Raw genomic sequence first — 26755 nt, 5'->3', positions numbered from 1 at the left:
AAAAATATATATATATATATATATATATATATAACAACTCAAAAAATTCTTTCAGCTACTACTACTAAACATGATAAAATGCCTTATGGGCTTAAGTTTATGCAAAAATTTGAAAAACAGTAGCTTGTAGTGAGAGTGCCTCTCTATTATTGGCAATACTATAATGATGTTTAAACTGCCACTGCAATGTAATAATATTCATAGTTTATTTGAGAACTATTAGTTATCTAAAGTAGGGTTTGGAAGTTAGATAGCAAGAATTCACATTTCTGTCACTGTCTTCTTGCTGTGTGATTTTGGGCATGTCACTGAGCCATTCTGTGCCTTATTTGGAAACACACTGTATAAATTCATAGATTCAAGGACTGGAAGGGACCTCGAGAGGTCATCGAGTCCAGTCCCCTGCCCTCATGACAGGATCAAATACTGTCTAGAAGACCATATAAGTGCTAAGTATTCTTAAAAGTGAGGTACTTATTTACCCACCTTTTAATCACTGATAGCTAGGATCTTGGCTTCCACTGCTTTAGTCATTTTAAACCATTGCAACATGGATTTGCATATATGTAAATTGCTACAAGTGCAGGGCAGTGAAAAATCAGGTAGAGATGAAAACTGTTGAGTGCTAAATATAAGTATTCCAACCCAACCAACTGGGTTAACATGAAGTGACAGTTTTTGATGTTCATTTCTAAATTGCACTAACAAAAACTCCTGAGTTAAGATTCTGAGAAACTTTAGAAATCACTTCCCTTTTTCATACACAATAGTCCAATAATTATGTTCATAAGTACAAATAAGCCAACTGAAATAAGTTCTTGGTTATATAGTTAAATTTTGTTATGAGACATACCTTAGATCTCTGACAGGCCACAGAATTTCAGGGTACTAAGTTTTGTTATAACTGTATGACTTACTGTGGAAGTACACATTTTAAGAGAAGACCATTAGTGTATAAATTTAAATAGGTTTAAATGATTTATGATTACATCAGTGTTTGAGGTTATGTAGATTACATTTGTCAGATTGTGTATTAAACATGTTTTGTTTGGCAATGAACACTGATCAAATTCAAATGAAGTTAGGAGTAGAATGTTGAAGTGTGAAGTTAACACAAATTAATAACTTCCACAAATTTCAAGGAACTTCATGACACATTTATGACTAGGGATAGAATGGAAAGAATTCAAAGAGATCTTTAAGTATAAAAACATCTTACAGTTAAATCCTGGGTTGTCTGATGTTTATAGGGCGTAAAACAAATAATACCTGTAGATTGTAGCACAGTGTATCTTTGTGCTTAGCAGGCTCTGGTAGCTGTTGCATGGCAATGAAACCAGCCATACAATGTATAAATAGAAACAGGTCATTATGAACTAGAAACCCTTTTGTTTGAAATGGTGGCTATCAGCAGCATTCTTAGGTGGCTGGGAGCATGTCACTGTTGCTAAGCACCTGTCAACACCTTGCAAATAATATAGAGCTCCACTACTAATTCTGACAAATCTTATAGTAACATTTAAATAGCCAATTTAACTTGCTGTATTACTTCTTTTCTGAAAGTCTCCTAGCACTTATGGTAAACATGCCATTGGTTTTCAAAACACAATTTTAATGGGCAAGTGATGACAGCACAGAAAACCATTGGTTAGATGTCACCTTTAGCTAGACTGAAATAGATGCTTATTGACCAGAACACTTAAGACACTGTTTTCACATGACAACTCACCTTACAGACTTTGCATCAAGCCTGCTCTAATTTCCCACAGGCAATACTAGACTTACCAAAAAAGGAGAAGCTTGTGACTATAAAGCTTTAGCAAAGAATCCACAGCAAGTGGCATAGCTGGTGCAGGGAAGTTCACGTTGTACCTCCAGATTTACTTCAAGGTGTTTCCACTCCATCCCCCTGCCCACTAGGGTTGCTCCCTGGGAGATGTTAGTTTTAAGTTCTGCTGGGGGCTTCCAGGAATGCCCTCACTGGCTGCTGGCTCATTGCAAACCTAGCCACACCCATGCACTTTTGGAGCTTCACTATCTCCAGAGCTCTCTACAAATGGATAGTTGTGGCTGCAATTATGACCTCCTACCTGACAAACTGCCTTCCACTGGGAGTCTTGTGCCAAGCGGAGACATCATTGAGTCAATCTCACCCATTGCTTTATAGTTCACCATCACAGCTGAATCTAGCCTGAAGCATCAGGTTTTAATCCCCTAGATTGCCTGGAAACCCAGCTGAGTCAGCTCATCTAGTCATCCAGGTAAGGCAGAAGGGTGAACTATTGTCATCAATTTTCAGATTAAAGATAAGGAATTAAGTTCTACCACTGGCCTGCTGGGTGATCCTGCACATCACTTCATCTCTGCACCTGAGTTTCCCCCTTTGGAAAATGGGAGTAATGATACTGACTTCCTTTGTAAAGTACTTTTAAGAACTCGGATGAGAAGCACTTTGTAAAAGTGAAGTACTAGAAAATGTGGTTCTGCCTTTCCCTTATTATTGGCCCAAACTTGCATATACTTGCTACCAAGCATAGTGCCCACTACCATGTGTATTCCGAGAGCAATAAGTGTTCCAGGATCACTAGTTTTTCACTTTGTAAGTGTTGTTTGGTGTCCCAGTAATTTGACTGGTGCCCTAGGTGGCACTAGGATACAACAAATCAATACAGTCCTAGACCAAAGCAACCCTTTTCCAAATTAGAGGGACACCACCAATTTGGGGCAAAAAACATCCACACATGATTTAAAAAAAAAAAAAAAAAAAGCACACTATTCTACATTACATTATATTTCTTGCTTTTAATGGCACTGTGTGTGCTGTCAATTTCCTCATTTCGCTTGTATAGTGAATGTTTGCCTTGTTTGTTCAGCTCTTCCATACATTAAATATGAGAGAGACTTTTTGAAACAAGATAGCATCTGTAAAGCCAGAAGACTTGGCAGAGGGAGGTGTAGTACATAAAACTAATTAAAAATAGTCTAGATCCCAAGATAAAGATCATTAAGAGTTGGTTATAGAGAAGACACACTGTGGTAGCATAACTCCTTTTTGCTTGCTGGTGAATGTAGTGGTGGTGACATCGACAGCACTATTTTTGTCTCCCCACCCCTAACCTAGTTTTCAGATGTGGACCCAGCAAACCTATTTTAAGTATTTCCCCTTCATGGCTGACCTCTAGTGCTTACCTGGGATATCTGCTGCTTGATGCTCAGGCCTCTGGCTCATGTCTTCAGTACTTACATCGATGCAAGAGTCCTTCACATGGCCACTATACAGTAATGGTCACACAGAGCAACAGCTACTCTTCGAGCACCTACATTCTCCCTCAAACCTCACTCTACTGGATCAGGTTTCGCAAAAGCCAAGCCACCTCCACCCTTAGACTTGAACTGAAGCACAACCTCTCTTTGGGGGGTTATTTTGTAGAGTTTATGGGCTGGGGTGGTGGCAGCTCTCTTTGTGTGAGGGTTCCTGGCCACACGCATCCATTCAGTGGCTCTTCCTTGAACCTGCCTCTCTGGAACCTGCTTTCCAGTGATCTCTCCTCTCCCATGCAGCGGATGTATCTGTGGCTCCTTGACTAGTGTTCCCTCCTACAGTACCCTTTTACTGGGCCCTCCACCTACAAATGAATTTCACCCTTGCTGAATAAATATTTACTAAAACTAGATTGCTAAGCAGTCCAAAGAGGTCAGAGTAGAGACCTCGTCTTAGGACACAAGATTTTTCCTATACTGACATCTACAAAGCTACCAAGAACAGTAAATAGTTAATTGCCATCCACCAAGATTTGTTTTAGCCGTGGTTCCTTTTTAATTGACCCACCCCCCCATTTCCTGTTACATAAAAACTATTAGAAAAAGCCATGCCCATTGCCATAGCAATGCTCAAGATAAGCAAGGTGTTGAAATACAGATAAGATCATTTTAGGAAATACTGTGTAAAATACTTTATTTGATAAAAGTTGCTGTAATATCAGAACAAACCCAAATAAAAAGGTCCTATCCATGATTATGTCTTGTTTGCAATATTTCATATGTATGTACCTTTGTTCCACAAACAAATCTCCTCCTCCATCTAGGTTCTTATACTCCATCACTGCAGCATTCAAATACCACAGTGATGGCATAGCATAAGAACCTGAAAAGGACTTCCAGGCTTAAGATACACTATAATTATTTAAACCAATGAATGTAGGTAAAGTGACCCTATATTTAAAACAGACATGGCAATAATTTTTGTCCTATAGACATTTTGATCTTGCCACAATCCATTAGTAACATCACTCTAGAACAGAGGTCCCCAAACTGTGGGGCAAAACGCTCGGGGAGTAGGGAGAAAGGAAGGGAGAGGGCATGGTGGGGCCCAGGCCAGCCCCCACGGGGGTGGGGAGGGACCACCACCCAGTCCTTCCGTTCCCAGCTCTGCTCCAACCCCATCCCCAGCTTTGGCCCCCTTATCCCAGACCATGTCTCCTCTCCCACCTCCCCACCCGGGAGCCACGGCTAGGAGATTCAGCTTCCTCTTTTGGTTAGTCATCCCCATGCTCCTGTATCATCTGCAACCAGGCTGAGATTATATTACAAGGGGCTGCATGTGAAATGGCCATCTGTTTTCCAAGAACAGTTATCAAATTATGTTTAATCACTATTTCTTCTTGCCTAAAACCTACCCTCTAACACTGCTTGAGAAGTTTTCTTAAAAAAAAACAAAACAAAACAAAAAAAACCACTTTTAAATGTTCCTTTCAAGTTTCTTTTTCAGGATACGGTAGCTAAGTTACATACAACTAGATGTCAGCAAAAATGGCCCCAGGAAACATTAAGAAACCAGATTTCAAACATCAGGAAGTTTGGGGAAGTCCAGATCCTGGGATTTTGCCTGAGGTCCATCTATACTTGTTGGACTCTTTAAAGTAACTCAAATCTGAGATGGATCAGGTCCTGGACAGCAGGAGAATAATGAACTTACACACTCAATTCTCTGGCTCACTTTGTAAAAAAAGCATTCTCTCATGGAACTATCTCCCTTCCCAACATCCCCCATGGACGATTCTCAGTTCTCAGCAGAAAAAAAATTCTTCCGCCCTGTGAAACCTCAGTTGCATTTACAAATAAAATAAATAAAGGCAGAAGTGAGTAAACATGGTAGAATCAGCTGGATAGGAAGCATACAGCATAGCAACTGACCCTCCCCAAAGAGCCAATTTAGACACAGCAGTGCAATCTTTTGTGTATTTCCTTTTCCAAATTACTCAGGCGAGTCATAAGTTGTCCAGACTGCAAAACAAAGGCAGGTTTTAGGATGCATGGAGTTTTCCTGTCCAGTTAGAAAGGGGGAAGGGTTTAAGTATGGACAGACCTAATCACAATAGGATGTCACCAAGTGTTTTAAAATAAAAAAGAAATGAGTATTTAAATGAAAAAAACTGCAGTAACTGCAGTCACTCAACTTCATTCCCAGTACTAGTGTACTATAGTAACCTATACTGGAGCATTCAGGGTCAATGGCCTTTGCATTACAGGAGTCAAGAGTTCTAAAGGACATCCATGATCCCACAGACCAGTATTCTGGACAAATAGATAGCTTCTTCGGTTCTCTCCAGCATTATAGTCCTTTTGAAGCAAGCCACAGCATGGACTTACCCAGAACAAAATGTATTTGCCAACAGCCAACTCACTGGTGTCAGAAGGCTAGTCCAGAACACATTTTAGCTTTCAGGGGAGAGAACCAAGGAAAGCTACGATACTCTGACAGACGGGATGGCAGACCAGGTAGAAATAGTACAAGCAATATGAAGAAACATGCAGACATACAAACCTCAAATTTAAAATATATTCAGTACTCAGAAGTGTGCGTGTAACAGCATGGGTAAGGCACAATGCCAGCTACGCCAATGTACCTCCATTTTGACCTATAGCATGCCCTATGCTATTCCAGCCCCGGACCCCACCACCACCACACACACACAGAGCTCTGCTAGTGAACCTCACAACTGACCTGCAGCAGCTCCAGGCTTTTCGTGCTCAAAAACTGATAGGTGGATGGAGGGCGCATTTACACACACAAAGCCTTATTTGCATTGATGAAAGGCTAGTGAAACCTGCGGCTCTCAAGATCACCTCTTGAGCAAACTCGTGATACCTCAGTGCACCTCCATACACATAGAACTGAACAATAAAAAAAGGCATTTGAGAAGGAATGTCTATTCTTACTTACGTAAGATCTAATTAAATAATTTTCCCTCTGATGTGTGCTACTAATATAGTATAAATTACACTTCAGATGACTGCCTTGGAAAACAAATGGCAAAGACACTAATAAATACTTCATCTTCATACATCACAGCTGAATATGTCCTCATTCGCTGCACTGAGGAGGGCTTGCAGTAGAACTGCTTGGCATCTCTTCCTGTCTTCTGTAATTCTTCATAACACTGTATATGCCACTGACCAAGAACACCAGCGATATGGCTGCAAAGTAACTAGCGTAGATCATGAACTGCAAAGTGGGAGAGAAAACTGATAAGTTAAAGGTTAGCAAATCCACTCCTCTCCATCCTTATATGAAAGGAAAAATATTCAGTTTTTTTTTTAAAATAGGATTGGTGAATGAAGTGTGCTGCATCTAGTTCATTATCTGGATTTAATCACTACTTTCATTAGAACTGGTGAAAGACTCTAGACAAATTGAGTTTAGTCTCCAAGGCTGCTTACCTAAAAGGGGCCAATGCCACAGTGTGCGCACAGAAAAACCTCTCACTGAACTAAACAGGAGCTTCACTTGCACAGGGCTACAGGAAGATGTCTAGAATAGAACAGTGGCAGCCCAGCCCTCCCATACACCTGTTCCTCAAACCCTGTCTTAATGGGGTGAGATGGGAGCTCAGCCTCCATCCTTGACTACTCAGAGAAAATTAACAAGGCAGCCAACTGGTGCTAAGTGTGGTTGTGGTTCTGTAACATGGACACAACTGTCTGTTAGCAACAGAACTGAAACACTATTTTTCTTCTCTCTCCACACACAAGGTCACAGAGCAGGTCACTGAACACCCTCTGAACAGCAATGACCTGGATCAGAAGCACACACCGGGTACGTCAATACTTACTTCCTGGTCCGGATGTAAGCGATCGATCTTCTGGGATCGATTTATGGCGTCTTGTCTAGACGCGATAAATCGATCCCGGAAGTGCTTGCTGTCGACGCCGGTACTCCAGCTCAGCGAGAGGAGTACGTGGCATCGACGGGGGAGCCTGCCTGCCGCGTCTGGACCCGCGGTAAGTTCGGACTAAGGTACGCAAATTCAGCTACGTTAATAACGTAGCTGAATTCGAAGTACCTTAGTCCGAAGTGGGGGGTTAGTGTGGACCAGGCCACAGATGACAGAAGCAGGAGGGAGGCTCCACATTCTGATTTACATCCCTTCCTTCTTCCCCAGTTAGTAAAGATAAAGCAGTGATCTTACCTGTGTGAATATGTTTAGCCCAAGACCACTGGAGTCAACAACAATCAAGGTGAGCAAAGTCTGCAAAGCCAAGGCAATGAAAGTATTGATACCAAACACCAGGGCGTACCGCTCCATGCTTAGATTGGTAGCAATTTGGAACCTAAGCAGAAAACCAAAGGGAGAAATGTGAATACAGGAGGAAAAAGGAAGAAGGAACCTTTCAGGGTAAAACTATGTAGGGTGAAAAGTTAATTCATAAACTGGCTAAATATTTCCACAGCCATATCATTTGGCACTGTGATCTTATCACATCTCACAAGCTAAGCAGGGTCACAGCTGGCTAGCACTGGGGAAAATGTCACAGGGAAACCCAAACTGCTGCAGAAAACAGTTTCAGAAGTTCAGTAAGTTGCACTCTTTATCTGAGTCAGTACTGAAATACTCTCTCCTGGTACCTGAATGGCTCTGTGCCGTTGGAAGGGGCCATCTTTCAGAAGTCATACAGAAGACCCACTAGCACAGGGTGTATGTACTCCACACTGGCCCAGCAACTAAAGGGTTAATACAGGCACTGCCAACCACTGTTGACTGGCAGTCGCTCAGCTGCTGGGGGGATACAAGGGCTGGGAAGCAGGGGCTATCAGAGGAGTAAGCAGGCTGGAGAAAGGAGCTCCTGTCAGCAAACTTCTAAAGAGTTGCCCAGGGATGAAGGGACCAACCGCCTGTGGTACCTGAGAACAAAGAGGGTATCCCGGGCACCAGAAACAGACTGACAGCCCCGCTGAGCTGAGTGAGCTGGGCTCATGCCCTGCTTGGCCAGAAGGGGGCACGCTTGCACTGACTCCCACCCTCCTCCTTTAAGGAGGAGACTTGTTATTGGTTGTCTTGGCCAGATTCCAATTTGTCCTACTGAGGAAAACTCCCTTTGCAGTTTACAGTGGATTACAGTATTTCCTTCACTTCCCAGCTAACCTGTGCTGCAGTGTTTGATTAAACAGTTGCTGCATTCCACTCCACAAGTGACATAATATCATCTCATTTTCCTTCTGGTATGTCTAAACTTTGACCATGTATTATTGACATAGCACTTGCCCCTCTTCCCCTCCCTATGGCTTCACTCAAACAAACAATGTTTATGGAAAAACATTTCACTGACAGGTAACACTACCCAGTATTTATAAACAATGACTTTAGTATCACAAAACCTCTGTTCTATTCCCAGGTCTGCCATTGAACTGCAGGCAATTTGTCAACGCTCAAATGTAAAGAACTTGGCAGTGCCTTTTGTGCAAGGATCTTCTACATGCAAAACATTAAGCCAGTTTTGAGACAGACAGCTATAATCTTGTCAAGGTTTTATTTTTGGTTTGCTTTTTAAATTAAAATACCTACGTTGCTATTGTGATGAGAAGCATGTAGACAATTCTGAAGATTACATATGAGGCATAACACACCCAGATGTTACGAACAGTGTCCATGACATATACAGCAGCAGCAATGAGGAAGGAGAACAGGGCCAATGCCACCTCACCCCAGGTAGCCCAGGATACTTTTATGTAACCCACAGCAAATACAGCAACAGCTCCTATAAGTAGAAAGGAAAACAAAATACAACTTGATAGTTGCTCAGACATTCAGCTTAAACCTTCTGTGCATTAGATTAAGAGAAACTAATGTCTAAATATACGAGATGTGCACGAGGGGAGCTCCACTACTGTGCACATTTAAAACCACACACAGAAATTGTAGGGCTGCAAAGAACCTCGAGAGGCCATCAAGTCCAAACCCCTGTCAGAGGCATCCCTGACAGGTGTTTGTCTAATCAGTTCCTAAAAACTTCCAAAGATGGGGGATTCCACAACCTCCCTTGGAAGCCTATTACAGTGCTTAACTACCCTGAGAGTTAGAAAGTTTCTTCCAATATCTAACCTAAATCACCCTTGCTGTAGACTAGGCCTAGAACAAGAAGTAATATCTTCAGTGGGCTTGGAGAACAATTGATCACTGTCCTCTTTATAACAGCTCCTAATATATTTGAAGCTGAGGGGGAGCCTGATAAGACTTTTCTCAAGACAACATGCCCAGTTTGTTTAACCTTTACTCATAGATTGGGTTTTCTAAACCTTCTATCATTTTTGTTGCTCTTCTCTTGACTCTTTCCAATTTGTCCACATCTTTCCTGAAGCATGGTGCCTAGAACGAAATGCAGTATTTCAGCTGAGGCCTCACCAGTGTCAAGTAGAGCAGGACAATTACTTCCCATGTCTTACATACAGCACTCTTGTTAATACACCACAGAATGTTAGATTTTTTTTTTGCAACTGCATCACATAGTTGACTCATATTCCATTTGTGATCCACTATCACCTCCAGGATCTTTTCAGCAGTACTCCCATCTAGTCAGTAATCCTTAATTTTGTAGTTGTGGATTTGAGATTTTCCTTCCTACGCGAAGTATTTATCTTTACTGAATTTAATCTTGTTGATTTCAGACAAGTTCCCCCAATTTGTCAAGGTCATTTTGAATTCTAATCCTGTCCCTCAGAGCGCTAGCAATCTCTCTGTTTGGTGTCATCTGCAAATTTTATAAGGACACTCCCCACTCCATTAGCCAAGTCATTAATGAAAATATTGACTAGTACCAAAACACAGGAGTGGCCCCCATGGGATACCCTCTCCGTTTGGTAGTGAACCGTTGATAACTACTTGGAGTACGGTCTTTCAACCAGTTGTGCACCCATCCTACAATAATTTCACCTAGACCACATTTTCCCTAGTTTGCTTATGAAAACGTCATGTGAGACTGTGTCCAAACCCTTATGAAAATCAATAGAGTAGGGTTCTCAACAGTACTCATCATTGGCCTAACTCATCTCTAGTTAGAGTCTATGGTAACCTCCTACTAGACTTCAATGGGAATAAAGTCAAGCTAGCACCAAGTGCTTTTGAAAATCCCACCCTAGCTCTGCAAGAGAGCAACCCTGGTGCCCCAGACTGTAGCTGTTTCACTCGTTCTCATACAATCTTCCGGCTCAGATCTGAGTGAGCTATTCTGACCCCATCATCAGGAGGTACTGTACTCTAGCAGTCAGGTTTGTTCTGTTACTTATTTAAACTTGGCCGAGCACTATGGAGGCAGGTGGTCTAATGGTTAAGGCAGAGAGGTGGGAATTAAACCTGCTGCGTTCTGTGCCTAGAAAGTGATGATCTGTCATGGGCCAAGTCTCTTATGATCTAGTCCTCAGAGGTGCTGAGCAACCTGTTCCCACTGAACCCCACGCAAGTGCTCAGCACCTCTGGGGAAGGGAAGGAATACAAGGCCATTCATATTTATTGCCTCAGTTTCCCCAACTAAGCTAGGAGGGCGATACTGCATTAGGCGCCATCGTTGTGTATCATTTAGTGCTCCGCTGAGTGAACATGTTAGAGCAGTATTAAAAGTATCCCCACAGCTGTGACAAAGAATGTCCAGTAGACTTCTCCTATTACACAAAAGTTTTTCACTTATGCCTTACCTGACCCTTTCAGTCAAGCAAGACTTTTGGCAACTGAGGATACAGGGCAGACTATTTTGAGGCTCACAAGTTTCTTCCAACTAAAAATGGTGGTAGCTCAGTCTGTTTGAGCAATGAAGCCATATAGCCTCAACGGCATTTAAACTGGCAGTCATGTTAACACCTAATAGTACACAGGGAATTTGTCATACACCTGGAGAGTTTTGTTAAACATTCCAGAGCTGCAACTGCTTTGGGAGGGTCCTGTAACACTGCACATTGCAGGTAGAAAGACCAGGTATTTCAACATTTCAATACCTACCTCTTGGATTACAAAATCAGTGCAGTGCAGCTGAGTCACCCTTAGACAATTCACATGAAACTCACCCAATGAAAATTTGATTCAGTGTCATTCTCTCGCCTGTACATGATAGGAAGCGCTGCAACAACAGACCTGTTTTGGCAATACTCAGTTTGAAGGACGTAACATGCTAATTCTGTGGTTTGTTATAGTGTTTAGATGCCTTGTGACATGCACCCTTTGAAACTGGAGTTAAGTAGGTAGCTTACCTAGTAGCGTAGAAACTGCCTCCACGCCACCATTATAGATCTCGAACCTCTGAGAAGGCAGCACCATTTCCCACAAGCCTTGCGTGTAGTTTATTACCTGGAAGTAGCCACAAGTTGAGAATGCCCACCACACAGACCAGCAGAGCATAGGCCGGGAGGAATAGCACTGCAGGAAGTCCCGCCACAGCTCTCTGAGCACCTTTGAGATCTCCACTTTCTGCTCCTGCACAGATTTAAAAAACAAAAAAAATTCAAAATCCCATTTCTGAATGATTCCCCTTACTCCACAAGTGCACTTATCACTGGCAGGAAGTGCCAGAGCAATAGCCCAGTCTGTCACACAGCAGGCAACAAAGCATCCCCACCAGGCTGTCCCAGCGACACGCTTTCCCACCCTAGCCCTACATGGGTGAAGAAATAGCTCATTCTCCATGATCTAGGTAAACCTTGGCCTCTGTGCTCTAAGGGTCAATTTACTGCTAGTTTGGTGGAGGAGAGACTGATTTCCCCCTCCCCACCCTATTCACCAGGAACTGGACAGAAGCTACCAACTTACATCACACAGGCCACAGAGTCATATCAAATAACAGCTTCAAGTCATTGCCAACCTGACCTGGATTTGAGCCCGAAACCAAGTAGTAAGAGTTTGAGAGCAACCACGGAAGTTTTCCGAAGCAGGTATTTGGAACTTTCCCACAAAATCAGTTTTTAGAGATTACAATTATTCAAATTAGTGGCCCTATTACATAGCTTCATACGCCATTTATCAAGAGACGCAATATAATTACATAGGTCAAAAGGCTCAGACAATCATAGATATGTTGTCTGGAGGAGATCTGAAGGGTGATGGAGAGTCTATGGAGCAAAGATTGAAGAAGGTTGTTTCAACAGAAATAGGAGCTGCAGAGCAGAAGTTTCATGCAACCACAGTTGTTGGACTGTGTGAAGAAAAAGAAACTTAAGGTCTCTTCTCATGCAGCTCAGTTAACATGAGGTTGGGTAGAGAAGTTACAGGGGACAGATTTTTTAAGTGTTTGCCTCGGGTGGAGAGAACAGAAATTAATTATCCATCAGAGAGGCTGGTTACTTTAGTATCTAACATGGAATTATATTCCCTACTGCTTTATGTGAACAGCACCAGAGAAAATTAGTACTAGCTTGCTTTGTAATAGAGATGCTAGATTTCAGACTACTTTGGTTCAGTAGCAAATCTAGCAACTCCTCACGCCAAATGAAAACAACAGTATGCAGGAATTGTACAGAGTAATTTGAATTGTACCAAGACACTGCAGGGTTCTTCCCAAAACCATTAAGGGTCATATAAGCACCATTAGGATTTCTCCTTCCCAACCCCCCCTCCCCCCCCACTCCCCCCACCCGCGCAATGGACATCAGCAGCCCCTTATGCATGGAATGTCCTTCCTGAACTAGTTTGATTTGAAGGACAAGGCAGGAGCTCCACAGTCCTCAAAACCCAGTTCTACCGTGATACCTATTAGCAACCGGAGGTTTTATATGCAAGTTACATTTATACAAAAAAAATGCTGAGAATGTTAAGGTTGAGAAAAGTCAAGCCCCTGAAAGTTAGGAAATGCCATATTTATGGTGGTCTGTGCAATCTTAATTTTACCCCCTTATACACCCATTCTGTACACTGAATGAAGCAGGGGTCCTGTGGGGGAAAAAACAGTATATGATCATGCAATTAGACATTATCATAATGTGTCGGCACAAGAGGGCCAAATTAAGGTTACCCAGGCAATTGTAAAACTGGCATTTCTCTACTTTTGAGTGCTGGACTCTGCAACCTAAATAATATTGTTTTCATGTAATTTGAGGTTAAAAAAAATAAGAGATAACCAAGTTCTACTGTGGACAACCCTCCTCCCTGAATCATGCTATGCTGAATGTGAACGAGACTAGGTGTGGGAGGGGGATGTTAGCTTTCTGATGCAAAAAGTACCTCACTGATGCCAGCATAATGTTTACTGTATAAGGAGAAAGTAGCTGCTCAATAATGATCAGCTTCTCTCACCTTTCAGGAATGACCAGGCCAGGATTCTCAGACCCACATGAATCAGAGCCACTGAAGACAAGAGATTTACAGACTACCAGCCCTTCCAGCCACTCTCTTGATCCTACAAAGTGAGTGGCAGCTGGCATGCTTGGTTTCACTGAGGCAATAATAGGACAGTAAACAACACCTGTCATCCAAGGATCACAGTACATTTACAAGTGGACATTATGGTTAGGTTAAGTGACTTGCCCATGGTTCATTCATGGCTAGGGCCCTACTAAATTCAAGGCTGTGAAAAACGTGTCACGAACTATGACATCAGATCTCCACCATGAAATCTAGCTATTGTAGGGGAGAAGGAGGGGCAGGGTTCCTACTGTGCATCAGGGTCCAGCTGCTAGCCCCAGTGGGGCTGAGCAGGGACGACACTTCCTCTTCCCTTGCACGACTGTTCTCAGGGGAAGATCAGACCCACCACTGGACACCTCCCCAAGCTGCAGGAAGCCCTGTGGCTACGCTGCCTTCAGAGCGTGGCTGTGAAGACAGCAGCCCTGGAGCTTCCTCCACCTGAGGGAGGCTCCTGGAGGTGGGTCTGATTTCCCCTGTGCTGCTAGGAGAGCCCCATCCGGGCTGGGGAGGGACGGAACTTCCTCTTCTCCTGCACGGCCACTCTCGGGGGCGGGGGGGGGGGAAGGAATGGGGAACCACAGTGAATGGGAGCTGCAGGGGCAGTGCCTTTGGACAGGGGCAGTGTGCAGAGCCACCTGCCCCTCCCCACACCAGGAGTCTGCTGGCCAGACATGCCAGCTGCTTCCAGGAGCAGCGCAGGGCCAGGGCAGGCAGGCAGCCTGCCTGCCTTAGTCCCGCTTGCCACCGCTCGGGAGCTGCCTCAGGTAAGCAGCATCCGCGGGAGCGTGCATCCCAAACCCTTCCTGCACCCCAGCCCTGAGCCACCCCGCACCCCACCCCAGAGCCTGCACCCCACACCCCCTTCTGCATCCCAAACCTCTGCCCCAGCCCCCTCCCAGAGCCCACACCTTGCACCCCAACCCTCTGCCTGAGTCCCCCCCGAGCCAGCACCCCACATCCCCACCTGCACCCCAATCTCCTGCCCCAGCTCTGAGAGCTCTCCAGCACCCAAACTCCACCCCAGAGCCTGCACCCTGAACCCCCTCCTGCATCCCAACCTCAGCCCAGAGCCCTTCCCACACTCTGAACCCATCGGCCCCAGCCCAGAGCCTGCACACCCTCCCAACCCTGTCCCAGCCCTTTGAAAGTGAGGGAGGGTGGGGGAAAGAGTGAGCAACAGAGGAGGGGATGGAGTAAGTGGGGCAGGGCTTCAGAGAAGGGGGAGGGCAAGGGTGTGTGTAATTACGGTTATTTCTACATTTTCCTTGAAGGTAGATCCTGGGTTGCACTTAAATTCAAAAAGTGATCTTCTGCTTAAAAAGGTTGGAGACCACTGCTCTAGTGTTCAGCTCTAGTAGCCATCAGACACTCCCTATGGAATGATTTCTTGGTGCTCTGCCAGTTGCAATAAGTTCAGTAATTGTCTAGATCCTTGTTCTCTGGGTGGGTGCAAACAAATGCAATTTTCTAATGACAAAACACAACCAGTTTGAGGACACATCAGCACAAAACAGTGGATGCTGTTTCTATTCTTGCCCTGAGCAGAGGATTTCAGATAGAGCATGGATTTAGGTGTAGGAAAGTTAGGGAACAGATTTGCATGTAGGAAGCAGCCACTGATTCTTCAGGTCCAAAGTGGCAGGTATTGGATGCTTCAGAAGGCAGGATCCCCTAAACATTTTTTTAATTGTGCAGTGCTGCACGGGGAGATATAAAATTCTTCCCTGAACCCTGTAGCCATCAGGTTATGCTCCTGAGATTTAACTGCCATTATCTTAACATGCAAAACCATTATGGAGCAATGTTATTCAGCTCTACTTTGGTTTTAAAAAATGATAATAATGGAGCCTCAGTATTTAAATATCTGGTGTAATTTAACTTCCTAGATGACTGTAGTTGATCTCAGAGAGCATTCCCTTTATTTTATTTAGATTCTCCATCAAGGCCTCCTTGTTCCTGTATTACAGGACATTAAAAAAAAAATAGATATTTTTTCAGTAATCCCTCAAACGGCACAGAATGACATGTTTTTATTACTGAGTGTTTTCAGCATATTGAGTATGCTGCAATGGAAGACAGGATCCTTGCCTCAGGTTGCTCACATTCGACTCCCTTAACATATCCTTTCCTCCCAAGTAGAAGAATTCTGAAGGCATTTACAGCTATTGCTAGATGAAATGGTCAGTGAAATGGACAAGGAAAGTGCTATCCTATTGCTGATGCCACTGCGGACAAATAATCCAGATACCGTTAGGACTGACTGAAAAAATCCCCAGGCTGAAGGTTAGAGAGGAGGAAGGCTTTTGATCAAGATCACTTGTTCAACAGTCCATTACATGTACCTGAGTGATCCAGTAACTCCCCCACCCCATCCCACTAAAAGCAGCAAAATAAAAGAAAGACTTCCCTTCATCTATGCTCAGTGGTTCCTCCAGTTCTCTCAGTAAAGGGGCCTTGCAAAACTGTTAGATTGGGTAAGATTAATTCCCGGGAATGTTAATAGGTTTAATTCTCAGCGGTAGCCTATGAAAGGATAAACCCTTCTGGCTAAAATGAAGCCCAACATTGTTGCCCTCCTTCCACTCATTGCCAGGGATAATATTTGAAGAGAAACCTGGTTGGAGAGACTGACACATTATATAACCATACTGACTCTAGCTCTGCTGAAATTCTCATGCAGGATTTTATCTTACCTTGCAACTCCCTTTTGCAGGGACTTCTCATGCCTCAGCTTTCCAGCATGTGCAAGAGTGATACAGTCCAAATTCTTGTGTGTGCTTGTACCTACTTCGAATCTTGCCCCAACCTTAACTTCACTGACTCTCCATTCACTTCAGGATCCAGCTAGAAAGTGATTTATTTGTATTAAAACTCTCCATGAACTTACTCTAACCCACCTTATGGACCTGGTCTCTCCATGCCCCCCCCCTCAAATTCTGCATCAGCCTCCGCCTGATCAAAGTTATGACCAAACGCACCCCTGTATTCACACCCTAGAGTATCATTTTTGCACAAAATATGCTTTTTGAGGTATCACTTGAAACCTAAAAACTCATTGATCAATGATATCATGGTAAAGTGTACGTAGCAACATTATATGTCAAGTTGCATATTTTCCCCTGTATGATATTGGTAGCACATCATCAAACCCATGCAGCCCTGACTAGAAAGCAGTGGTTATCAGGTCTGTCCTAAACAAAGGAATGTGTTTACCTCTATTTACATATACACTGAGATGGTGCAAAGCTGCATTTCAGCATATACAAGAGAGAAGAAAGAGGATGGGAACACCTTCACCCCCAGACTCCACATAGCCGCATTTACTGTTTGAATAAACTTTGCTTTGAGGGTTAATCCTCAGAAGAATCTACTTCAAAGGGGGACTGGACTATAAAAGTGAGGGGCAAATACACACTTGGGGATCTCTCTGTCTCTTTTTCACCTAAGACAACAAAGGAACAAGCCTTTGGACTTTGGGGAGGGGTTCGGACCTAAGAATTCGGTCATCCTTGTTGCTGGGAACAGGTGATAAGGATTTACCTTAAGCCAAGTCTAGCTTGTTTAGTTTTAAATTAAAGAATAGAAAGTTTCTTTACGTACAAAGTGATTTTGAGTACAAATATAAGGCATTAAAGTCAGAAATGGTTACAAGAGAAACAAAGAAAATGCTTTTTGGGAACTAAAAAGTATCTAGTATTGTGTTTAAACTGAATTATTTGGTAACTCCAAGTAGTAAACTGTTGTACATTGACCCCTTACTTGGGCAACAAACCTATAATATCTGGAGCGTCCAGGAGGGGGTTGGGTAGTGAAGAACATATTTGGGAGTGGCAGTGTGTTGAGGTCAACCTGCAAGTAATAATGAAGGCTGCTGGAAACAAGAGTGTGACTGCAGTGTTCCTGACAGGCTCCTGGGGTCAGAATTGCTGGACCAGGGTTGTGACTGTACACTCAGGGTGTGATCTGCATGCTGGCAGGCTGACTGTGAGCGACCCAAGATTGAAGAGCAAGCGGTGACACATCCCCTCCCTGGTCTGGATTGCCCCTCGGAATGTGATGCAAATATCACCAATAACAGTGCAAGAGCTTTCTCCCCTGTAGCTCCTAACATCTTTTCATCAAGCTGACTCATCTCATTTCAAGTCCCTCCTGAAGGGCTTCTTTATCCATGAGTTCTTTGTCACTTACTGATCTTATACCTGTACCACAGTGTATACACACAAGCATTTGCTGTAATTTATTGTCACTCATTATAAAGAATTTCAGCAGCGTTAGTACAAAGAAACTTCCGGGATCAAAAAAATAGGACTACGTTCGTTGTAGTCCAGTTACAGCAATTACATATGCCAAGTGGTAATAAGTTAATTATATAACTGGGCAACTGGACAAATTTAAAATACTCCCACAGGCTTGCATCAGAACTTAGTGCACACAACCCTAAATTCTTGTACTGATTCAGTATCTTCCTGGCCAGATTAAATGATTAGAGTTTCATTGCAAGTGAATTTGCTATAGTTCCTCAGTTTTTTTCCCCCTCACTCAGTTATTGAGGTGGCAGCTGCAAGCTGCATATTATGATGCCATGGGGGTGTATTAACTGCACTTTGGGCACCCATAAGGTTCTCACCACCTCCCCCCCAAAAAGTGTTTCATTTCATAAATAACTGAATGGAAATATGAATTTCCTCTTTGGTAATATAAAGCACTAGAGAATTTTAAATAAAATGACCAGGTACCTGCAAGAATAATGCACTACATGTGTTTTTCAAAGTTCGGGTCGTGACCCAGTACTGGATCACGGCATGTAAGGCACTGGGTCGCCTGGCTCAGAACCCTGGGACATTGGTGGTGCTGCTCAGGTAAGGCAGGCTAGTGCCTACCTGCTCCGACACCGCCTAGGAGCCAGGCCTGCTGATGGCTGTTTCCGGCGCGCAGCACAGCGGTCCATGGTGCCAGGAGAGGCAAGAAGCCTGCCTTAGCAACTCTGCTGACCGGGAGCTGCCGGAGGTAAGTCCACGCCCCGATCCCCTGCCCAAACCCTGAGCCCGCTACAAACCCAGAACTTCTTCCTGCACCCCAAGCCCCTCATCCCCAGACCCACCCCAGAGCCTGCACCCCCAGGCCAGAGCCCTGACCGCCCACACACACTCCAACCCCCTGCCCCGAGCCCCCCCCCACATCCTCGTTCCTGGCCCCACCCTACAGCACTCATCCCTGCACCCCAACCCTCTGCCCCAGCCCTGAGCCCCTCCCACACTCCTCATCCCCAGCTCCGTTGGGTCGCAGGCATCAACAATTTTCTTCAATAGGGTCCACAGGAAAAAAGTTTGAAAACCACTGCACTACGATACTGTGTGATCAAAAGGAAGCCAGGAAAGCACTTTCCTGGGCCATGCATAGGTGAGGGGGTGAAGAGGGATACCTTTTGCTGTCAGGTAATTGAGACACACAGTTCACTACATATACAAGGTGGCCATGATAGTGACATATTCCAGGGAAATGGAAGACAACAGCATGGCTTACCTGTGTCTCTGCAGAATGCTCTTCTACATTTAAGGGAACTTTCGATTCAATGTCTTCCCACCCAGGGACTCTTTTTAAGGCAGGATCATCTCCGATTAAAGTTCTAGATTGTAAAAATGGAGTTGTCATCTCCCTACTGACCTGGCTTCTCAAGACGTGGTGAAAGAAAAGACTTTTCTGTGGCATTGGCAGAAACCAAGCTGTGGCAAAAGCCACAGACACAGAGGTCAGGGAGATGACGTTCAAGCTGAACAGAGACCAATTGGCAACCGATACCAGAACCTGTCCACAGATGGAACCCACAGTGTAACCCACCAGGGTGGCACTTCGACAGTAGCTGGTGACTTTCTGGTACAAGTTCAAATCCACAATGCTATAGATGTAGGAATAATAGGCAATCTCCGTAGCAGTCACCAATCCATAGAAGAACTCGAGGAACTGAATAGCTAGCAATCCTTGGGCATAGAGCAGCATGAACCATGTCACTATAAGGCTCAGTCCCTGGAGGAGGATTACAGGTTTGTACCTGAGATAGTCTGTTGCAAGGAATACAGGAAACAGCAACACCAAATAAGAGTAGGTCCATACTGGATAAATTTCATTGAAAACCTGTAAGAAGAAAAGCAAGCCATTAACCAATCACCTGGGAAAGTAAACTCTGTATTTGAAAGTTCAAAGAAAAAGATTCCTAAACACAGACATTTAAGAAACAGCAGGTAAAACCATTTCCCAGCAATGCCAACAAATAATCTCTACAATATACTCAAAATGCAACATCCCTCCCTTCTACCTCTAGTTAGTGCTGTACAGGGAGCTAGAGGTAACAGTAGATTTGAGTTTGGATACTTAGAATAAAAAACTTAAATTTATACATATCCTTCCATCCCCAGAATTCCCAGAGTGCTTTACAAATACAATAATTTTCATCCACTAGTGAAATGCAACACCCATATACCAGACTACTATGTAGATGCTTAAGTACTTGCATAAGGCTTTCCAGGTGTAGATCACAGAGTACTTTACAGAAGTGGGTAAGTTACTTTATAATATATTTATAAATCATTATACATTTTACATCCAAGGAAACTGACTTGTCCAAAGTCACACAACGGACCAGTGGCAGAACCAGAAACAGAACCCAGGAGGTCAGGATGCCAGACTATAATCCAGTATCCTAGCCACTAAGCAAGCTAAGGGCAAGTTTAGGTCTGAACCTGCAACTAGTACATTTGTTCATTCCTCCAATGAAGAGGAACATTACTATTAATGTTATTAACCAAAAAGTGATCATGCTTTACTGCTCATTCGTTAGTGAAGAGATAGTAGTAGCTGTTGCTTCTCTATTTTGATTCTCTTACTACTTTGCCATGTCACCAACTGACATTTACTTTTAATCAGTAGCAAATTCATTACCAGTTACAGTGATCACTATCAACATGAAACAGTTGACATGTATATATACACACACACACACACACTCTCTCTCTCTGGATCAGTGGATCAGTTAAAAAGCCTGCCCTGAAGTCAGCCTTTAGAAAATTCCTTTTAAGATTATTTGTACAAGTTTTTCTGGTTCCCTGTTGGGAATATCTTTATAAACACCAACAAAAGGGAAATTGACTATATACCAAGTGCTGTCAAACACTCAAACTATATTATGTTATACATTATGACATTCTCCTAAGCAAACCAGGGAAATGTGGTCTAGATGAAATTACTATAAAGTGCATGCATAACTGGTTAAAAGACTGCACTAACAGAGTAGTTCTCAATGGTTCACAGTCCGACTGGGAAGGATTTATCTAGTGGAGTCCCACACGAGGCTCTCTGAGGGCTGTTACTATTCAACATTTTAATTAATGACTTAGTTAATGGAGTGGAGTGTATCCTTATAAAATTTGCAGATGACACCAAGCCAGAAAGGGTTGCAAACACTTTGGAGTCCAGGTTTAGAATTAGAAAATTGGTCTGAAATCAACAAGATGAAATTCAATGAAGACATGTACTACACTTAGGAAGGAAAAATCAGTTGCACAAACACAAAATGAATAAATAACTAAGCAGTAGAACTGCAGGAAAGGATCTGGGGGATATAGCAGATCACAAATAAGGGTCATTGACCTTGACTAGATTACCAACAGAGTTATGGAATCCTTGTCACTGGAGGTTTTTAAGAACAGGTTAAAGAGGGATGTACTAGGAATACTTGTTCCTGCCCCAGCATAGGGCAGGGGTAGCTAATAGGCAGACCGTATGCCAAATTCAGATCGTCAGATCCTTTTGAACAGACCACAAAATCTTATTTATTTATCATCATTATTGTTATTATTTTCTCTAGAGTCTGGACCTCGACTATATTTTGACCAAGAAATTTGGACCTTGACCTCTCTAGGTTTCTTCCTGCCCTACATTGCAATAATTCCCTGTAAATATTTATAGCAATCTTAAGTGTAATTTAGAATGATAGTGCATACATTTTCAGACAGAAGTGTGACTTATGTGAGTGTCCCTTTAAACTTCTAATTTTTAGGCCATGGACATTAGTATTTTGGGAGAGCAGATCCTCCCGTGAAGATTTTCTTCCCAATAACAGCTACTCTCAATTTGTACTCTGGCACTTCCAATTGTGGGGGGTGGACCAAGGTTAGATAAAACCAAAATCCACAGGAGTACAGGCATTTCCTACAAATCAGTGATGGCAGAATTTTTTGAGGGGTGCGGAGGAGGGAGAGAAGTGTCTTCAGTAACCTTGGATAGACCTTACTAGTTCATCCTGATCCTCCTCCTCCAAAACTCCCCATTAACCCCACAGACTTCTCTCAACCAGCTCTTCCAACCAGACTTCTTCCTTGTCCTTCCTCCCTACCCCAAGCAAACAGCCCTGGCCACCTTTTAACAGACCAGCCATTGAGTTCTCACAAGTGGAGCACCTTCACTCTTTTGTATACAATTCACTGCTACATACGCGCTCCCCTCTGAACTGCAGAGCTCAGATCCCAAGGATGCTCTAAGGCTACGTCTACACTACGCAGCTTTTAGCTGTGTCGCTAAAAGTCAGGCAGCGTAGCCGCTGTTTGTCTGCAAAAATACTTCCACCCACAACGAGCAGCATTCGCATTGTCGACAGGAGAGCATGCCTGCCAACAATGCGGTGTTCACACTGACACTTCCGCGGTGTCTTCCGTGGGGTGGGGGTGGAGAGGGTAGCACCTCTGAACGACAAAAGTTTTATCACTCAATTGCCAGTGTAGACATAGCCTTAATCTGCATGCTGTCTGCATTATAGGAACCAACTATTGCCTCTGTGGCATTTCCATCATCTTGTAGGCACACAGGCAGCAATGTCCAAGGCCACACCAATCATCATCTGCTGCCCCTAAACCATGTACGAATCTATTTAAAAAAACCTGCATTCTCAATACATGACAGAATTATTTTTAAATTCCTGGTACTTCCCAGACATTTACAGGTGAGGAACACCAGGAAACTAGTTATCAATGGGAAGGGAGAGAGAGTGTAAACGAACCAACATTTCTGTTCCAAATCACCAGTCTGAATTCAATCAGCTGTGATCAAGAGTCACTGTACTGAAATCTACTTGACAAGAAGATCCCCAATACTTCAGATTTTTTATTTTTAAGTTTAAATGCCCCTATACACTCTCCCTGGGTCAGAGAGGCCACGAACAGGTCAGAGACCGAGCCTATATCTAGTAGTGAGAGGGCAGTTATGTCTACACTGGAAAAAAAAAAAAAAAAAGACATTTTACAGCAAGACAACTAATGTGTGTTTCTTATATTGCTGTAAAAATCCTACTAGACAAGGCACAAGTAGTTTTTAACAAAATGTAGCTAGGGGAGGATAATGCTATACCCCACACCTGGGTTTGACCTTACCTAGGCTACATCAGGGTAAAAACTACCTGTGCCTTCTCTCCACTAGGATTTACACTAAGATAGTTATCTCACTGCTTATAAAACCCACCGGGGGGGGGGGGGAAGGGGGGAGAAAAAGACCTAGCCATACTCTCTCCAGCTTCAAGTTGAGGCATGTTAGGAGGGTAACATAGGGCAAGCTTACACTATTAACCCCTGCCACCCCAGTCCTGCAGAACAATGATACACTGAATGTATACAATGCGCTTAACAGGATGATCTCAAGCACTTTACAAAAGCTATTACCCCAATTTACAGAAAGGGAAGGAGGCGGCACAAATTGATGTGATTTTCCCAAGTTCATAGACAGACTCAGTGGCAGAGCTGAAGTCCTGACTCTTGCTGCCCCAAGCGAATATGTAGGCACCACTGCCTCCCTGAAGACTAGCTAAAAAACAAACAAACAAAAAAAACCCACCACCACTACACTAACAAGGAGTCACATTGCAGCAGGGGGTGCAGTAGCCAACCTCCACCGGGGAGATTCCATTTTGTCTCCCTACAATCCCAGACGACCCCCTGCCATCAGTCAGTCACCACCTGAGCTGCGCCATTGGGTGGGGGGGTGCTGTGCACAGCTGCCCTCACTCCCCCCAGGGGGATACTCTGCCCGGAGGGGGGGGGGGATGCAGATGCAATTCCGGGAGTTCTGCGTTAATCCGGAGTTTGGGGATCCCTGGACGGGGCGCAGAGATTCCCCCCCCCCGCACCCCGCGCCCCCCGCCCCCGGCGGGCCGGTACCTGGGTCTCGGTGAGGTTCTTGTCCGGCCCCAGCAGGTAGCGGGTGAGGAAGGGCTCCGAGGGCCGCAGGCTGGCGAAGAAGCCGTACAGGCAGAGCAGCGCGGTGGGCAGCACCCAGCAGCGGCCCCGGGGAGCCCGCCCGGAAAGAGGCGGCACCTGGAGCCCGGCCTGCGCTTCCATCCGGGGAGCGGGGCGGCTCGCGACTCAGCGCGAGGCGCCCAAAGGCCTCACGCACCGAGGAACCGCCATGCGCCCGCACGCGCTGTCAAAGGCACCTCCAGCCCGGCGCCGCGGCCGCTCGAACTTACCCCACTGGCCAGCGGCGGGAAGGGGGAGCTTGCAAGCGGCCTTCCCATTGGACAGAGCGGCCCTGGGGATAAGCCAATGACAGCGGGCAGAATGTTGTGACGGTAAATGCCTTAGCGTAAGAGGATGGGCGGGGGGACAGGAGTGAAGGGAGATCGAGCGCGTGCTGGAGGTGGGGAGGGGGTCATTCAAGAGTCAGGCCCTGAGAAAACTTCACAGAAAAGTCCTGTGATCGTAAACATAATAAATACGGTGTTCTTTTTTTTTTTATTTGTTCTCTGGTTTGAGCCTCAAGGTCATATTTTCCAGGTTTTTTTCCTCCACCACCACAAGTGCTAGAAACTTGCTGTTTTTAAATAGCACAGGCTGAACTTCTGACATAGTCAAATGAGAAGGCCGTCACATATTTACAATAAAATCACAAGAGTTGGCAACGTTGTCTACCCTCCATCTGACACATCACCCCATGACGTATCCCATGCACATCACCAACAGCAGCCTGTAACAACATATCCTGTATACACCAGCCTGCACTAGATCACACACCCATCAGGGTCACTGGCCTGTAACATAAGCTGCAGTACATCTTGTGCCTACTATAGAGTGGCTGGTCACATGTTCCCAGAATACCAGACATTCCAGCACTTTTGGTAACAGCATGGGCCCACCTCTGCCTGCATGATGCTCCCCTCCCCCCACCAGCATGACCTTGTAATAGTAATCCTCCAGGAATTAAAGATTAATCTTTAATTAAGGAATATGTCATGTGATGAAACCTCCAAGAAAACATCCAACCAAAATTGGCAACCTTACCTTGTATGCGTGATGCGTGCAAGGTCATGCTGCATGGGGGATGCCATTTTCAAGAGCATGCCTCCATGCCCTTCCAGCGTGACCTCATATGTACCATGAGCACAACGTCATGCCAACAGGGACAGAGCAGAGCACTATTCAAAATGGCATTCCCCATCCAGTACCAGACAAAGCCACAGCCTGTTTTATCTCAGTAGCAGACAGGGCACAAACCAGATTAAAAAAGAGGATTGTTCAGTATTATAACTACCCTGATCCTCACTAGCAGCACAATGAGCTAACAATGAGCTGTGCAATTATATGCAGTGTGCCCCATTCACTGGCAGCATACAGTATAAAGTCTTTGCACCGCCAGTACTGTGCACTGCAATATATACTTATATTATTGTTTATTAGTTATATTGTGGTAGTTCCTACCAGACCCAATGATGGCCCATGACCCCATTGTGCTAGATGCTGTACAAACACAAAACAAAAAGATAGTCCCAAAGAGACTACAACCTAAGTATAAGAGACAATAGGTGGGGGAGAACAAGGGAACAATGAGACAATACTGTTCAGCATGATGGGCAGTGGTCCCAGCATACCAGAGGCCTAACCATTGTCAAGATTTTTGTGGGTGACTTTGCAGAGGAGAGTTTTAAGAGGGATTTGCAGGAGGATGATGAGGTAGCTTCGTGAAGGTTTATGGGGAGTTCCTTCCAAGTGGGAGGGGCAGCATAGAAGAAAGCACAAAGGTGCTTGTTTGAAATTTGAACAAATGGATGATGGAAGCTGGCATCATTGGCGGAGCTGAAGCAAGAGCTGACATCTCGATAACATATGAGACATGATCAGTGCGTGGGGTGAGAGTAGAGTGTGAAAGTCCTTGAAAGTGCAGACAAGCAGCTTATGTTTCAATAGAAAAGGGGGAGCCGGTGGAGGGATGCAAAGAAAGGGATAACAGGGTCCAAGTGATGAGCTAGGAGAATGATCTTTGCAGCATCATTCTGAATGGATATGAGCGGGGCGAGACTAAATTTGTCAAGGTCAAAGAAGAGGCTGTTGTAATCAAGAAGTGAGATGATGAAAGCCTAGACAAGTTTTAGTTGTGTGGGTAAATAGGAGAGGCCATGTCTTTCAGAGATGTTATGCAGAGAAAGAATAAGCACATTTTGACACAGTCTGGATGTGAGGATCTAGAGAAAGGGCTGAGTCAAAGATAGCACCCAGGTTACAGGCCTGAATGACAGGTAGGACGGTGGTGTTGTCCCCAGCGATCAAGAAAAGAGGGTAGAGGGAGAGCTGGGAGAGGGGGTGGATAATTAGGAGTTCTGTTTAAGCTGTTGTCTGGACATCCACGAGAAGATGTCAGAGAGACAGAGGCTGAGATTTTAGTTAGGACAGAAGGAGACAAGTATGGAGTAGAGAGGTAGATTGGTGAGTTGTCAGCATGGCAACATGGTACAACAGCCATGTTATGCAGTAATTGTACAAAGAACTTGTTAGGGCAATTACTGCACATCCAGAACAATATCGGGCATTATTGATGTCAAACACCTAATCTGTGGGTAGGATCTAGCCAATTTGATGTATTTTTGTGGCCTTGATGACATATCAAGTTTGCACAGCTTTTTTTTTTTTTAATTAAAGTAAGTTTTTAGGCCTCGTGATTACAAGACTAGCCTTCCAAATGTGACCTGAGTGTAAACCAATGATGTGATGGTGTTCTCCTGATTCTGCAGGCAGTCTGAGATTGTGAACTCTCTGCACCTCATTAATCTTATTGGACATGTT

At 44.3% G+C, this 26755-nt stretch overlaps 1 protein-coding gene across 2 annotated transcripts in view; it reads right to left on the bottom strand.

The window, feature by feature from the left end:
* The window catches only part of SLC19A2 (solute carrier family 19 member 2), a 35159-nt gene extending 10983 nt beyond the window's left edge, over positions 1-24176 (bottom strand). Inside the window, exons 1-6 of one of the 2 annotated variants that reach the window (XM_008177290.4) lie at positions 23861-24176; positions 19185-19793; positions 11516-11738; positions 8844-9036; positions 7470-7611; positions 6346-6505 (exon numbers count right to left, since the gene is read on the bottom strand). In XM_008177290.4, the coding sequence (XP_008175512.2) occupies positions 6365-6505; positions 7470-7611; positions 8844-9036; positions 11516-11738; positions 19185-19793; positions 23861-24040 (1488 nt within the window). In that variant the 5' untranslated portion in view covers positions 24041-24176 and the 3' untranslated portion in view covers positions 6346-6364. Of the gene's footprint in view, positions 1-4720; positions 6506-7469; positions 7612-8843; positions 9037-11515; positions 11739-19184; positions 19794-23860 lie in introns of those variants that run through there. The other variant, XM_042852899.2, reaches the window with a different exon arrangement.
* Positions 24177-26755: the final 2579 nt, after the last annotated feature.

This window comes from Chrysemys picta, chromosome 1 (assembly GCF_011386835.1).
Source record: "Chrysemys picta bellii isolate R12L10 chromosome 1, ASM1138683v2, whole genome shotgun sequence".
In the NCBI taxonomy this organism is placed as follows: Eukaryota; Metazoa; Chordata; order Testudines; family Emydidae; genus Chrysemys; species Chrysemys picta.
The sequence above is the reverse complement of the archived record's forward strand: the minus strand, read 5'-3'. Positions and strand labels throughout refer to the sequence as shown.